The 17207-nt window shown below is 39.9% G+C and overlaps 2 protein-coding genes and 1 pseudogene across 2 annotated transcripts; 1 reads left to right on the top strand and 2 right to left on the bottom strand.

Annotated features, from left to right (window-relative positions):
- Positions 1-1638: 1638 nt before the first annotated feature.
- Positions 1639-3689, bottom strand: LOC125474810 (annotated as a pseudogene).
- A 1123-nt stretch (positions 3690-4812) lies between these two features.
- On the bottom strand, positions 4813-5328 carry LOC125480102 (aspartyl protease family protein At5g10770-like). Its single transcript, XM_048590368.1, has one exon. The coding sequence runs from the start codon at positions 5326-5328 to the stop codon at positions 4930-4932; it is 399 nt and encodes a 132-aa protein (XP_048446325.1). The 3' UTR covers positions 4813-4929.
- Positions 5329-5585: 257 nt separating this feature from the next.
- LOC125480094 lies at positions 5586-6279 on the top strand. Its single transcript, XM_048590363.1, has 2 exons — positions 5586-5783; positions 5842-6279. Exons 1-2 carry the CDS (start codon positions 5586-5588, stop codon positions 6277-6279), a joined length of 636 nt encoding a protein of 211 aa, XP_048446320.1.
- Positions 6280-17207: the final 10928 nt, after the last annotated feature.

Below are 17207 nucleotides of genomic sequence, written 5' to 3'. Positions count from 1 at the left end.
TCATCTTCATTTTCTTTGCTGCGGAGAATTAAGTCCAACCATCCCAATCCAATGCGTAGATGTCGACAAATACATAGCATCTTGAAGGTGAGTGGCAAATACTAGAGACTATACGTGAGGCAACCTTAGCTCACCTTTTGTCCATATACAAGTAAAACATAGCATGGGCCTAAATTTTCGTCCTTACAATTAAGTTTTCATTACGTGATTAGTTAGCGTGACAAGAGATATACAATTTATAATTTATAAAATCAAAATGACTATCACATGTGGTCTAATATCTGAGTGCGTAGGATGTTGGGTTTCCTCCCATGCTTTTCAAGTTTGAAACTCATCTCTCTCCTAAATTATTGTAATAGTTTCGAACCTCCCACCTCTCCTAAATAATAAAAACATGACCATGAATTACCAGATGCACTACACCCATACACACTTGTGAATGCTATTGGCATTGTAACGAGAGAGAGAGAGAGAGAGAGAGAGAGAGAGAGAGAGAGAGAGAGAGAGAGAGAGAGAGAGAGAGAGAGAGAGATCCGTATAAACTAGCATAATGGCTGTCTTCACTTGCTATTGTAGCATAATAGCAAGGGAAGGCAGCTTAATTATCATCCATGACTCGTTCATCTTTTCTAGATATAGTTACTACTATATACACCCTAACATGGTTTTCTTAAGTATAGGCGAATTAGCTTGGCTGCTAATTTGCTGGTTTGAGTTAAATAAATCTTTGAGGATGGTGTCACTGTCAAGTATGAGCAATAATTAGAGTCTCACCTCGATTTTTTTTAAGGACTAGATGGTGGTTTCGCCATGTTTTGGAGGTCAAGAAGACTCATATAGGCATTTTAACCTCTCTCAGACCATTATTGTGTGATTCACCAACGGCGGGAATCGAATCCAGAATGTGTTATGTGGAATATAAGCCTGGAATTCATTCCTAACCACTGAGCCATCCCATGGTGGTTGTCTCACCTCAATTTGTTGATTGTCTCTTAATTATTATTGTTTCGTAAAGCCTGAAGTGTCCCACACTCTGAAAAGTAGGAGTGATTACTAATGGAATTTGGAAAGGCTGAAGTATATCAGCTCACTCTGATCATAATCAAATGACACACACCCTTCAAAGTTATTTATAAGTCTATTTAAGTGAAACTTGCAAAAACACTTAAAAGTACTTCTTGCATTTTTATTAAAGATTGTTCCAAAAATACTTTTTAATCATTTTTTACACAATGCTTTATAATGTTATAATGAAAATTAACTTTAAACTGTGAGGTGACAGAGAATTCATGAAGAGTCTCATGCACTTTGAGAAAGTCTTCTTGACATTTATCTTCGAGACATTTACGAGTGATAAGTGGAGACACAAAATTTAAATGTACAAGTATTTTATAGCTCAAATATTTAAAAGTATTAATCTCTACACATTAGGTCTAGTGTTTGACACTTCGCTCCCCCAATGACTTTGTTTCACAAAGTGACATCAAACGAACCCAAGCAAGAGAACCACAAATGGAGTAAATAATTTTGTTCTCGCAATCTTGCCAAATGCTTCCATTATTTATACTTGAGCTAAATATAATTATACGCACACTCAAACCCTAAACATGTCACCAAATTCTGTAGCTAGATACATGCATGAACGGTGTTCCTCATAATTTATTCAGCAAAATGACTTAGTAGTGCTAAATTAATTCAGATTTGAGACCACTCTAAACCTGATTTATTACTTAATCATATTCAATTTAGCAACTTCCAGTGGCAAATCCAATCTTCCCTCCTGCAACATCATACACCACTTCAAACCCAATCTGCTGAATATTCCCAATGATCCCCGGCAACTGATCTTCGGGGGTAGGACTAAACGCCAAGCAAACCTGCGAAGTATCAACTATCACAATCACTGTCCCCGCCAATTTCAATTCCAAAGTAAGCCCGCCACCGAAAGTAAACGCTACCGCCGGAAACGAGACCGTCTCCAAGTTATACGCTCTAAGGTCGTAGCAAGTGTCCAGTTTCTCCAGAACTGTCTTGGGTTCCCTATAGCTCTTCATCCGTTCCCTAAAAGCGTCTCTCATCGCGGTGTACACGGCTGCCGGCAACTGCGTTATCACTGTCCCCGAGTCGATGAGAGTTCCGGTAGAAAAAACCGTCGACGGAATCGACACCTGTTGTCCGCTGACGCTGATGCTGACCAAGTCGAGCCCGTAAAATGATTCTTCTACAGCAAGGGTGGTGAGCGGCGTGAACTTAATGGCTGCGGTATTTCCCCCGTCGTTGCCGAGGCGGAGAAAGCCTGTGGAGCTCTGGTCGACGGGAAGGCAGTAGGAGAAATATCGGCCGTACTTTGCGGCCGTTTGTTCGATGAGGGATATTTTGTTCCGGCCTAGACCAAGCAAACCGGCAATGCCAAGAAAGTGACCTCTGTTATCTTGGCCGCACCCGAATAGGAAGCCATCAAACACGTCGGTCGAAGTGGCGGTTAACGTGAGCCTTTCGGTTCCGTAATATCCGGCAGATGTGGACTTGTCTCCGTACCCAACGAAGTACAGGCACGTGTTCGTCGCCCGGTAACAGAAGGGTCCAGTGTTTGTGGCCGACGTCAGCTCACTGCAAGTTGCGGTGTTGCATGAGATGTTGGCGTAGGTGGAGAGTGACGGGTCATATATGGGCTCTGTTTGGTGGTAACAGGTTAGGTTGCTTCCGGTGCCGAATCGACAAGGCTGGCATTGAGTCCAAGTTAGGTCGCTTCCGGTATCGAATACGAGGGAAAAACTTTTGGCCGGCGTGCCTAATCCGACCTTCACAACGTAGTTGCCAGAACCACCCACCGTCGTGGCAGAAGGGGCCGGGAAGGTGTTGGTATCTTCCGATTGCGTAATCGGAAGGTTGTCATCTGTTTTGGTTGAATATCTTTTGGTGGCCTTTAGGCGGGAGTAGATTGAATCGACTCGTGCTTGGTCTTGCTTGAAGAATTGAGCGTAATATTCTTGAAGATCTGTAGCGGTTTTGGTTTTGGTTTTGTGTTGGTTGGGTTCGTAGCAAGGGCCATGCCTGTGTATACCACTGTTAGTACTGATCCATGTTTCTTGTTGTGACCTGAATTAGTGAATAATTTGAGTGAGCCAATTTGTGAGAAACTTAATTTTTTTTTCTTTTTACATTTGTTACCTCAATCAGTTAATAAATTATGAGTTATTTTTCAATTTATTTGTTCTATTTGATGCTCTAGCGCAATACGCATCACGTAATGTGTTCACAGTCCAATTGATAATATATATTTGCATAAATTTGTGATTGATGTGACTTGAAAAATAGTAACGCTATGTGACGACATGATGCTTACATCCAAATTATTTTTATAACATATATAACATATCATAACTAAACATTAAGGAACACGATTCGTGCATGTATTAATATACTGACATACATGACACATACAGAAAGAGGTAGCAAGACAAAAAATTAGTAAGTACCTTTGGTGGAGGGGGTGCAAGTAGTTGCTGGCAGTAGAGAGTTCAACTGAACTGTGTGATGAGTAAGTTTATCCTTTCTTCCTGCCAAGGCAAAACCCTTCTCCAAAGAGCAGAGAACTAGACATATAAATAATATATATAAACCAAAAGACCTGAAAAAAAAGGAGCTAAAATTCATCCGAGCAATTTCCATGAAGCCTTATTACTCCCTAAAAGTTTTAGCTCTTAGATTTGGGATGAGGATGCACGCCCTTATAAGGAGACTCACGGTTGTAAAACGTTGACGAAGACTTTGATGTTATTTTTCTGGAATTTAATTTTCCTTTTAAAAATAATGAATGTCGCCATGCATAAGCGGACTTAATTATTAATTCATGTAAATTTATAACATTGAATTGAAATACACACACACACACACACACACACACACACAAAAGTTTATTTTATATATAAAAATTCAATGATAAATCGGACTGAGGAGATATTATTTCAGCGGAGGACATGCAAGCTGTACAAAGCAGGCCTATATGTGGAATCGTGAATTTTGATACTCAAGACAAGTCAGAGAGTGCTTAAGTTTTCAAATGATAATTAGCAGGTCAATCGCGGTCAAATGGTAATTAGAAATGTCTAATCATTTCAACAACAACAACGTATACTTGTGTAGTCTGTGCATACAAAGACAGATCGATTTGGAGAAGATATGCAACCCCTGTCAAATATCGTGGATAAGGTTTTCCAAGCTAGGAAACTACGTACATAATGATGAATTTTCTTGTGGCTGCATGCGTTTATTTCCCGGTTGCACATGTGGATGTCCTTAATAGAAGTCCATACTAATTAATTAGTCATCACCTCTGCGACAAAATCAATACCATTAGGGCAATGCGAAAAAAAAAAAAAAAAAAAAAGGTGGTCAAGGGTAGGTTGAAATATCTCTTAATAATCTTTTTGGCCTTCGAAAGAGTACAATGCCATGATGAAACCATCAATTGGTCCATTTTTAAAGAAGCAAAAAAAAAAAAAAATAAATAATAATAATCACTTTGAACCTCATGCTAGTCGTTATGTGTCACATAATTGGAGTATTAAAATGTTGGAATATAGTTGGTAGGGCAACAAGCCCCTTGGGTGGGTGCTAAGTTCTGTATTGGACCTGAATGCAATGAATGAAATATTTGATGTTCTAATGGTTTGAATCAAAGACAAAGTTTCTAATTTTTTGTCCGAAAACTTTCAGTGAACTTCAAATCTCTTAAAATTTTCCTTTCTTAAAAAGGATAACAAACATTCCTAAGGAGGATAAATAACAGATAATTAACACTTTGACATCACCGGAACCACAAAGACAACAGATCATTACTAACAACTTTATTTTTCCGGTAGCTGCATATTTGGCAGTACCACCAGTTAGAAATCTTCATCAGCAATGATTTACGTAGCCAATCAATCAGGGGCAACCAGCAGGGCCAAATCCGATCTTTCTCCCAACAACGTCGTATACCACTTGCAGCCTCTTCTGCTGAACGTTGCCGATAATCCCGACGCTACTATCGTCCTTGTTTCCGGCAAACGCCAAGCAAAACTGCAAACCACTCGTCTGGAACAGTACCCCTGTCGAGTCCAAGTCCACCGTAACCCCACCTCCAAATACAAACCCTATCTTCGGGTACGACACCGTTTTAAGTCCACTTAAGTCGTAGCAAGTGTCTAGTAGGGCAGACTTCGACTTAGCAAAAGGGTACTTCTCCATCGCTTTTCTAAAAGCCGCGCGTAATGCGGCATACGGGGTGGCCGGGAGGTGCGTGATCACTGTCCCCGAGCTGTTGAGTAAACCAAAGTCTGTCATTTCAGATTGCTTTTCATCTGCTTAGGAGTCTAACTCACATAATAGCTTGTATAGGCCTTAATTTCAGGATCTTGATTGATCCATGTATCTTTATAAGTCTCTCTTTGTACCAATTACTTTTTACTCTATGAAAACCATTCTCACAAAATAGAAGGTTTCACATGGTACCAAAGCTCAGTCTTTTTGTTAACCTGATAACCTAAAATCCTTGGTGTTCAAACGCACCAAGAAGTCATAGCATTACTCTTCTCGCCAACATGGCGACCGAAGATTCCAACAAACAAAAAGGCTCAACTACCACCAAAAACGAAGATCCCAGCGATCCCTTTTATCTTCATCACTCCGATCAGCCTGGAACGATTCTCATCACACAACCATTAAATGACGAAAATTACTCCACTTGGAGCCGCGCCATGTCCATGGCCCTCAATGCCAAGAACAAGGAACTAGGAAGGGTTCGTTGATGGAACCATTAAAGACCCTGCGACGGCATCCACAATTGAATTCCAACAGTGGACTCATTGCAACAACCTCATGAAATCCTGGCTGCTCAACTCTGTCTCGAAAGATATCGAAGCAAGTGTCATCTACAACAATGTTGCATCTGATATTTGGAATGAATTAAAGGAATGTTTCTCTCACACAAACAGCGTACATCTCTTCCATATCGAACAAGAGATACATGGAAGTGTTCAAGGAAATATGAACATTGATGTGTATTATACCAAACTGAAAAGCTTTTGGGATGACCGCGATGCCTTGTGCTATTTCCCAACCTGTGCATATGGTGCTGCGAAGGAATTGATGCAGTTTCAGCAAAGTCAGAAAACCATAAAGTTTCTCATGGGTCTCAATGAACCCTATGCTGCAGTTCGTGGGCAAATTTTACTTATGGATCCCTTTCCTGCTGTCAACAAGGCTTTCTCACTCATTATTAAAGATGAGAAGTAGAAAACGGTCTCAACATATGTCCTGGAAGGTCCTCAATCACAGATGCAGCAGCTTTCGCCGTGTAGGACAACATGCGAAACTCTGGTAGGAATTTGAGAGGTCACACTTCAGATACCTGTCGAGCACACCTCAAGTGCGACTACTGTTATTTGAGAGGTCACACCATTGATCAATGCCGCAAACTGAAAAAGGCAAAGGACAACAGCAATAGGGGAGATTATCAAGATCCTGAAATTAAGGCCTATACAAGCTATTACGTGAGTTAGACTCCTAAGTAGTTGAAAAGCAATCTGAGATGACTGTACAGTAATCAAGAAAATGGACTCCTTAAATCAAGGGACAGATGACAGACTTTGGTGTACTCAACACTCATCCTCAAGTTGGAATGGATGTTGATTATTCCTAACTTGTGAAGGAGTGTTGGTTATCATTCTTTTGATTTAAGGAGTCCATTCCTTGATTATTGTACAGTCATCTTAGATTGCTTTTCATCTTCCATTGCAGTTTCACCTCTTGTGCTTCCACATGCTCAAGATACTGACTTTGATGACACCATCATTCATCAGTCCATTCCATTGGAGCAGGTTTCAGTCAACACATCACATTCTTCACCGGTGAGTCCTACTTCGATTCATTCTCCCCTTATTTCAACATTATCACCACGCCTTAAACGACCCACTCATGCACCTGGTTATCTTCAACAATATCACATGGACGTTAACCTTTCTTCTCGATCCATCATTTCATCTCACTCGGCGTTGACCAAAGTGACAATTACTTTTTTCCCCTTGTCTGATGTACTCATATATAATCGTTTATCTGCTCGACATCGTGCTTTCACCACTTCCATTTTAGTTGCCATAAAACCCAGTTCATTCTCACAGGCCATACGCGACCCCCAATGACATTTAGCCATGGAACAAGAACTAGTAGCCCTTGTTGCGAATAGGACATGGTATCTTCAACCGTTGCCCATTGGAAAGAAGCCGGTTGGATGTAAGTGGGTCTACAAAATCAAATTTCGATCCGATGGATCCATTGTGCGATATTAATAACCATAGAGTCATGATTGACATATGGCAGTGTGTCATTGGTTTGAGTTAGTTAGAATGGAGTTGTTAGAAAGGGTAATAGAGTCATTGTGTAATGAGATATTAGCTAGTATAAATAGCTGATATAGATGTCATGTGCTTGTATTCAGAAAAACTCTATTCTTTACTCTGTGAAATACAGACCTCTCGACTTCTCTTCTTCCTTCTCTTTGGTTCACATATCTCTGTTCAATACTTTGGTTCACATATTAGTTAATATGGTATCATCGCTGGCGAAGGGTTACGGCCGTTTTCGATCCCAGGGGTTTCTTCCGCTACTCTGATGCAGATTCTTGGTGGTTTTTTCAAGGGTCTCTGTCGGTAATCTGGTGAGATTGTTCGTGTTTCTTTGTCTGGGTTTTCTTGAATGTTGATTTTGTTCTGTACAAAAATGGCGTTTGAGATTCTGTCATGATTCTCGTGAATTGGGGATTCTGTTATGTTTTCTCCTGAATTGCTGAATTGGTGAATTGGGGATTCTGTTATGTTTTCTCCTGATTTGATGAGTGCATTCTGGTGTATGAGTTATGAAATTGTCTGTTAGTTGAAGTATTGATTGCAGTATTGTGAATTGGTCGCATTGTTGCAAGAAAGGGTTAGTCTTTCTTGATTTGTCTAGAGTGTCATTCTCTAGAATTGGTTTTCTTTTAATCATACAGTTGTCTTGATCTGTGGAAATATCAATCTTTCTGTCATGGATGCGTCTTCGTTTAAAGTTGAAGGTGTTTTGGGAATGCTTACCATTAAGCTTAGGGATGATAATTTTGCTAAATGGGCATTTCAGTTTCAGTCAGTGCTAAGGGGGTATAAGTTGTTTGGTCATTTTGATGGTACTACTCCTTGTCCATCAAAGTTTGTTGTTGATTCAGAACATGGGGTTACAAGGGAAGTCACAGTTGCATACACTGAATGGGAAACTGTTGATATGGCGTTATTGAGTTTATTGCTTGCTACTTTAACTGATGAGGCTATGGAATATGTGATTGGATGTCGTACTGCATATGAGGCTTGGATTAATCTTGTTGATCGATATGCCACTGTGTCTAAATCTAGAATCAATCATTTGAAAATTGAACTACACACGATTCAAAAAGGGTCTGATACAATTGATAAATATTTGTTGCGGCTCAAGCATATTAGAGAACAACTCAGTGCTGCAGGTGAATCTATTTCAGATAATGATATTATGATTGCTGGTCTTGCTGGTTTACCTAAGGAATTTGGGGTTATTCGTACTGTTATATTGGCTAGGGAGTCTACACTCACGTTGAAGAAGTTCTGAGCATTGTTACTTGGTACTGAGAGGGAAATTGAGAGTGACATGAACATAGTTACTCAGAATATGTCTGCTTTGTATGTGCAAGAGTCAAGTTCTGGTCCAGCCACTGGTTCTAGTTCAAACATTGGGTCTCACTCGTCTGCATCATCTTCAAATTCTCATAGTCATGCTCATATTCCAGCTGTCACTGCTGGTACTATCACTGCTGTACCCCCTCCAGGTCCACAGCCATACTTTTCTTCACAACCTCAATTCCAGCAGCCATATTATTTTCCACCACCTGGTTTGTTTCCAAATGAGTCATATGGATATGGTTTCTCTGCAAATTCTAGTGGTCCACCTATCTCTAGATCACAGTCCTCAAATGCACAATCTGGATCATTTGGGAATAATTACAGGGGTAATAACAACTACAGGGGTGCCAACAATTACATGCATAATAATGGCTTTCGAGGAAAAGGGAATACCTCAGTACAATTGGGGGGATCAAGACAACTTGGGCATGGTACTAATACCTGGTCAGGCATTGTTGATAATAGAACTACAGTGGTGATTGAATGTCAGATCTGCAACAAAAGAGGACACACTGCAGTTAACTGTTTTCACAGGAATACAAATATGCCAATCACAGGTGTTGTAGTCGAGTGTCAGAGATGTGGGAAGAGAGGTCACTCAGCTTTGGATTGCTATCACAGGGGAAACTATGCTTATCAAGGACATCCTCCACCTTCATCATTGTCTGCAATGAATGCACAACAGTCTCCTCAACCTTTTCCTCAAGATACTTGGATTGTTGATTCTGGTGCGTCACATCATATAACTTCTGACATTAGTGCTCTTTCTCAAGTAAAACCCTTTGAGGGATCTGAGAAAATAATAATTGGGAATGGTACTGGTCTTCCAATTAAACATACTGGATCCACCAAGCTTCAGACTCCTACTCATTCCCTGATTCTTAACAAAGTTTTACATGTGCCTAATATTGCTAGGAGTTTACTATCTGTGAAACAGTTATGTGCAGATAACAACAGCTGGTTTATATGTGATGAGTCTGCATTCTTTGTGTAGGACAAGAAGACAAGGGAGATAGTGTACCAAGGAAAGAGTAGGCCTGATGAATTGTTCCATATCCCTGTGGTCACAAGTGCAAAGGGTTCTCAGCATATCACCAGGTGTCCAGCAGCTTATCTGCGAAAAGCAGTGAAGAATAATGTCTGGCATCAGAGATTAGGACATCCAGCTCATGATGTGATGACTTTCATGTTGAAACAGTCGAATATTCCAGTTCAAACAGATGATAATCATAATACTTGTATCTCTTGTATTCAAGGCAAAATGTCTAGGCTTCCATTTCCTGTTAGAACTGCTAGGTGTACATCTCATTTTCAGAAAGTACATACTGATGTCTGGGGACCAGCACCTGTAAGATCTATAGAGGGCTATAGGTATTATGTAACATTTGTTGATGAATATACGAGATTTGTTGGGATATTCCCGATGAGCAATAAATCTGATGTGTTTACAGTCTTTGTTCAGTTTTATCAGTTTGTCCTGACTCAGTTTGGCATTCCAATTAAGTCATTGCAAACAGATGGGGGAGGTGAATATACAAGCAAGAGGTTTTCTTCTTTTCTTGCTGCCAAAGAAATCATGCAACTGATTTCCTGTCCTTATACTCCTCAACAGAATGGAGTTGCTGAAAGGAAACATAGGCATATTTTGGACACTGCAATCACTCTGCTTAGTGCTTCTGGTTTACCTTCTGTGTTATGGTATTTTGCTTGTGCTCATTCAGTTAGGTTGATTAATAACATGCCTTGCAAAAGCTTGAGTTTTAGCTCTCCATACTTGTCTTTATATAAGAAAGTGCCAGATATCCAATTCCTTAAGATCTTTGGTTCTGCTGTATTTCCTTGTCTGAGACCATACAATAGTAACAAATTACAACCAAGATCAGTGATGTGTGCATTTTTGGGTTATTACCAAGGGTACAAAGGAGTAATTTGTTATAACTTGCAAACCAAGAAGTTGGTTATTTCCAGGCATGTCTATTTTGATAAATCTCTATTTCCTGCCAGAATGGTTTCACATACAAGCCCTGCAAGAATGTATAGTCATGAGGAACAGGAACAACCAAGGTCTGTACCTGTGATTGTCACTATACCAGTGTCTCATTCACAGCGCAATACAACTTCTGCAGGTTCTCAACAGTCTTTATCTCAGTCAGGTGTCGAATTATTTTCTCCAAATACTACACCATCCGAAGAACATGTATCACCAGAGCCAGAAGCTCAGGGGGAGTGTATCCAAACCAGGTTAAGAACTGGTGCCATTTCCAGGAAAAGCTTTGTGGGGTGTCTTGCTTCTCTACCTCAGTTGCGTTCTTTACATCTTGATGATTTATCTCCTAATGGTTCATCTACCACCTTGAGTGTGCCTGTCTCTGGGGGTTTTTCCTTTATTGCTGACATTTCAAACTGTGAAGAACCTAGGACATTTAAAGCTGCTTCTTTGTCATCAGAATGGCAAACTGCCATGCAGTAGGAGTTCAATGCCTTAAAATCTCAAGGTACTTGGATACTTGTTCCACCACCTTCACATAGGTCTGTTATTGGCAGTAAATGGGTGTATAAGGTTAAGAAAAATCCAGATGGTAGCATCTCTCGGTTCAAAGCTCGTTTGGTAGCACAGGGGTATACTCAGGAGCAAGGCTTGGATTACTCAGAGACATTCAGTCTAGTGGTTCGACATACCACTGTGAGACTTATCTTAGCTTTAGCTACTCAGTTCAGTTGGTCATTGAGACAACTCGATATCAAAAATGTTTTTCTTCATGGCAACTTGGAAGATGATGTCTATATGAAACAACCACAAGGCTTTGTGGATGCTACCTGTCCTGGATATGTTTGCAAATTGGTCAAATCTCTTTATGGGTTAAAACAGGCCCCTCGAGCTTGGAACTCGAAGTTTACAAGTTATCTTCCTGCTGTTAGGTTTCAATCCTCTCCTTCTGATTCTAGTCTTTTTGTCAAGATTGATGGTCGTGATATAATTCTGCTCTTATTGTATGTTGATGACATCATTCTCACTGGTTCTGATTTAACTAAAATTCAATCTGTCATTGATGATCTTGCTGGTGTATTTGATCTCAAGGATATGGGGAGGTTAACATATTTTTTGGGGTTGCATATCCAATATAGAGATGATGGTTCATTGTTTATCTCTCAAGCTAAATATGCCAAGGATGTGTTACAAAAGGCAGGAATGGATACCTGCAAATCTACATCTACGCCATGTAAGCCTCATACTCAAATTCTTGCTGGTGAAGGAATATTGGTATCTGATCCTAGTCACTATAGAAGCATCGTTGGGGCTCTACAATACCTTACTTTTACTCGCCCTGATATAGCCCACTCAGTGAACATGGTTTGCCAATTCATGGCACAACCAACTGATGTCCACATGGTGTTGGTCAAAAGAATCTTGAGATATATTCAGGGGACACTTAGCTATGGCTTACACTATACCAAAAGCAAGGAATTCAATATCACTGCCTACTCTGACTCAGATTGGGTAGCAGATATCAACACCCGAAGATCAATCACAGGTTTTATTGTCTATCTGGGGAACAATCCAGTTTCTTGGCAGTCTAAAAAGCAGTCCACAGTTTCTCGAAGCTCCACGGAGGCAGAGTATAAGGCATTAGCTCACTGTGCAGCTGATGTTTTTTGGATTCGTTCTGTGTTTAAGGATATTCATCAATCCATATCAGTTCCACCATTCTTATACTGTGATAACCTTTCTGCCCTGGCTTTAAGTTCAAATCCGGTTTTTCACTCCAAGATCAAGCATCTTGACACGGATTATCACTTTGTGCGTGAAAAGGTTCAATGAAGAGATCTTATGGTTCACTATATTCCCACAGATGATCAGGTGGCCGATGTCTTTACAAAGGGTTTGCATAGTCCCGTTTTTCAAAAACATTGCAGATCTCTTGGCTTGGGCATAAGTTCTGCAGCAAACTTAGCTTCCGTAGCTCAGCTCAGTTTGTGGGGGGAGTAATAACCATAGAGTCATGATTGACATATGGCAGTGTGTCATTGGTTAGTTAATTGGTTTGAGTTAGTTAGAATGGAGTTGTTAGAAAGGGTAATAGAGTCATTGTGTAATGAGATATTAGCTAGTATAAATAGCTGATATAGATGTCATGTGCTTGTATTCAGAAAAACTCTATTCTTTACTCTGTGAAATACAGACCTCTCGACTTCTCTTCTTCCTTCTCATTGGTTCACATATCTCTGTTCAATACTTTGGTTCACATATTAGTTAATAGATATAAAGCACGCTTGGTTGCCAAAAGTTATAGCCATATTAAAGGTTCAGACTATCGCACGACTTTTGCTCCGGCTGCAAAACTGAATACCAAGTCTTTTCTTATGAAGCAATTCAAGTTGAAAGACCTTGGCCAATTAAAATATTTTTTGGGCATCGAAATTGCTCGCTCTAGCAAGGGGATCACTCTTTCACAGCGAAAATATGCCCTTGAAATACTTGGGGATGCAGGTTACCTTGGCGTAAAACCAGCCACCTCTCATATGGCACAGTCGCAAGGGAAGTCCTTTAAGAGCTTCATTTTCGCCGTGAATCTCCAGATTCCCAGCAAGGACCAGCACAACGCCGTTTTCTATTTCACAACGGAGGATCCTATCCTAGCCAACTCGCTTCTCTACCAGTTCGTCCACGGCGATGACGCGTTCCGGAACCAGCGGTTCAAGATCGTGAACCGGATCGTGAAAGGGCCGTCGATCGTCGAGAAGACGGTAGGGAATTACAATGCGTGCTTGCTGGGGAAGGCGCTGACGTGTAATTACCACAGAGGACCCAACTACCTCGAGATTGACGTCGATATCGCGAGTTCCGGGATCGTGAAGGCGATTCTGCGACTTGCATTGAGGTACGTGACGAGCATGACGATCGACATCGGGTTTGTGGTGGAGGCGCAGGCAGAGGATGAGCTGCCTGAGAAGTTAGTCGGCGCGGTTCGGGTATGCGAGATGGAGATGTCGTCGGCAACGATCGTGGAGGCACCGCAGACGACGGTCGTAGCACGGGGATTGAGTTTTGCGTCTAAGGTGAATCATCACAAGTCCGGCGACGACGACGACGACGATTGAGAATCTTAAACGGCGGTAACTTTTAATTGTTTCTTTTTCTTTTTTGTTAAAAGAAGCCTTTAATTATTATTTGTTGTTAATTGGAATTTACACTTGGTAGGTTAATCCCTTTTTTCACGGGGATTAATGTGTAGATAATAAAATTGAAATTGTAACAACAAATTACAATGCGACTAATTTTTCACTTTCCATATGTTTTTTTGGTTTCTCGGGATTTGTACAGAAAATTTAGGATTTACTATTTTACTTTTATTCGGGTGTGGAGATTCTGGTAGTGGGGTATGGGGACGTTAAACTCGTCACAAAAGGTAACGACTCTTGCAATTTGGAAATGGAGAGCAATTTGTATGGAATAGATTCCCCGTTATTTGGTGTCTTTCAGTCGAATAATGCAACAATAAGTGGACAAAAATTTACGTTTGACATTGTATTATTGAATTGGGGCACTACAACAACGTTGAACCTGTTTCATGTAAATCATGTAAATATGACATTATTTGTGATAGTACATTGTATCAAACTTGTTTGGCAGTGCGATTGTGACAAGACTATTCCATGAGAAATGAATCGGTTTCATGTCGTTGCGTTTTTTTTTTCTTGCAACTTCAAAAGTAAAAGTAGATCTCATCCGTAAGAATAAGACAATGAGGATTTTTTTTAGAACCAAGACATAGACCTATTGTCCTCATCTGTTCAATAGATGTTTATCATGCGTTCCTAAAGTGTAGCACTTGTCCAATGACGATGTTGAATCAGTTAAATGAGAGTATATCTCGACATTATGAAATTAGACGCAAACTTGGGCATAATTCAAGTATAACCTCAGCTGTTTTATTTCCTTCATTCGTGTGATACTGTTTGAACCCAAAATTACACCATCGGCCCGACCAATCGATACTGTTGAATAAGCGGATTTTAGACTGTTGGATGATAAAGTGGTTGAAATGATTTTTAGTTATTATTGAGAAGTAATATTTTGATTTTAATCATAATATTAACTAGGATAGTTAAAACCTAATTTTTGATATATCCAGTTGGTTGTTTTGAAAAAAATGATCTGATATATCTTCAAAGGATTGCGCAGAGACATTCAAATTGGCTCATTATATCAGACTTTAAGTGTATGCAGTCTCTTACGTGGCTAATTATGACCAAAACCTAAGTCTTATTTCTGATATAGAAGTGGGTGGTGCAGTACAAATTGACTTGGAATTCATGGTTGAGATTGGTGTACATGGTCTTATCTAGGAATTGGTGAAGGAGTCATGCATGCATGTGGTCTTCGGCAGAAGGTTTTGCTGATGGATAAAGGTTATGATAATGATGGATAAAGGTTATTAGTCAAAGCAATATTGCATCAGGTTGCAAGATGACAGCAAATTTTGATAAGACGTGAGCAATAAAGACTTAGAGTCACAATACAATTAGGATTGGTTTTCGCGACTTAGGCTTGCAAATCTCTATAAATACTAAGCGGCAGACAACTAAAAGAGGACCTCTAATTCAACACACAACTACCCTGTGCAAAACCTCTCAATCATCCTGAGATTTTTTATTTTCTTTTTCCCGCCGACACATATTCAGTTTGGATAAACAGCACTGTGAAGGCAACCGGCGAACACCTTCAGTTTGGATAAACAGCACTGTTGCCGTAGAATCAGCCGACCGCAAAGCACCTTCAGTTTGGATAAACAGCATTGCGTTGAGGCCGACTGGTTATCTATCCAAGTCTCGGTCAAGAAGGATTTTCGAATCCTTATTGGCAGATGTCATCTCATTAGCCTTCTCGGCGAAGTGAGGTGTTACCAGGTTACTACATTCGACACCTTGAGAGCCGAATTTGATATTGAACTTCGCAGAACTAGCAGCCTTGTCCTCATGCTCGAGAATCCAAAGGCCGAGATTTGTTCCTTCCTCAGCCGCAATCGCAAGATCAAGAAGTCAGCAGCGCACTCAATGCAACATCAACAAATTTTACTCCCCGGCCGAGCTCGGCCGACGAGTTGGCACGCCTCGCATTCAATCGAAGAACGTAGTTAGCTTATTAGTTACTCGGCCTGCGTGCCACGTAGGCTTTGTAATTTTTAGGGTCAACATATACCTATCACATAAACATAACACCCGAACAAGATTCCTCGATTTCTCTTCTTCAAGGGAGGGGAGGCCTAAAAAGTTGTCCGTTTCCCACCGCTGAAGGACAGGGATTGTCTGCCCTTCACTTTCGGTGCCCTCCCCTTGCCCTCCTGTTTTGTGTGGTCATGGTTAAGCCACGTCAACATTTTATATTGTTTTTTTTATAGAGATAATAAGACAAAAATGAATAGTAATATAAAATATTGACGTGGCTTAACCGTGACCACACAAACAGAAGGGCACGGGGAGGGCACCGAAAGTAGAGGGCAGACAATCCTTGTCCACTACTGAAAGCAATTGTGGGCTCAAATTTCCGAATCTCATGTCACCATCTTTGTTTTTAGGGATAACTTGATATAGATCCAATTTTGTGAGCCATTAGTAGAATTAGTCCACTTCATTGAAATAGGTCCAATAATTAAGATTCCACATATACTTATTTGTGGTTTGTACCATATTTACCCCTTAGACTTACGAATTGTTATAAATACACAAAATTTCTTAATTATGGGATTATTTGTCGTTTAACTAATCCCTTAATTGTAGGATTAGTTATAGCCATATAATCACCTCAACCCTAGTTCGTTTCATCCCACCTTTTTTCCTTCTTCCAAACAATTCCCTCTATCAATCCTCCTCTTTTTTGTCTCTTCTTTTCATGGGTGATATTTTTGTGTTCTTCCCTCCAAATTCGTTCCTTTAATGGAGGTATATTATATCATATTTATATTTCTATGTTCCGCCATGTAGGTTCCTAACATTTTTCTTCCTATACAATAGGTAGTTTATTTTTATTTTGCAGGTAGATTATATTTGCTTTGTAGGTATAAAGCATTTTTCTTCCTATACAATAGGTAGGTAGTTACTAGATTATATCGGTTTTGTTTTCTTCATAAACAGTAGGCAGTTACTAGATAATATTTTAGTTGGGTATTTAAATATTCAAAATTTAAAAACTGAATAAATGATAAAAAAAAATTAAATAATTTAAATATTTTTATCTGAAGGGGCAAAATTGATATCAAAATATGTAATTGGATAACTGGACTCAGTCCCAAAAATTACCTATGTTTTTGGACCTAGATCCAAAAGCCCCTTGTTTTTATTATCGACATAAAGTTTCTACCTATAAAGAACAAATAATACTTTGCGTCGTCCATTTTTTTCGATTTTCTTACTCTTGTATTGTAACCATTTTGCCTTGTTTTTGGTTGATAAAATCCAATGGGACATACGGTCTGTTCGAGTTCG

The sequence above is a fragment of a genome, unplaced genomic scaffold, assembly GCF_019419815.1.
Source record: "Pyrus x bretschneideri cultivar Hongxiangsu unplaced genomic scaffold, Pyrus_bretschneideri_v1 Contig1, whole genome shotgun sequence".
In the NCBI taxonomy this organism is placed as follows: domain Eukaryota; kingdom Viridiplantae; phylum Streptophyta; class Magnoliopsida; order Rosales; family Rosaceae; genus Pyrus; species Pyrus x bretschneideri.
The sequence above is the reverse complement of the archived record's forward strand: the minus strand, read 5'-3'. Positions and strand labels throughout refer to the sequence as shown.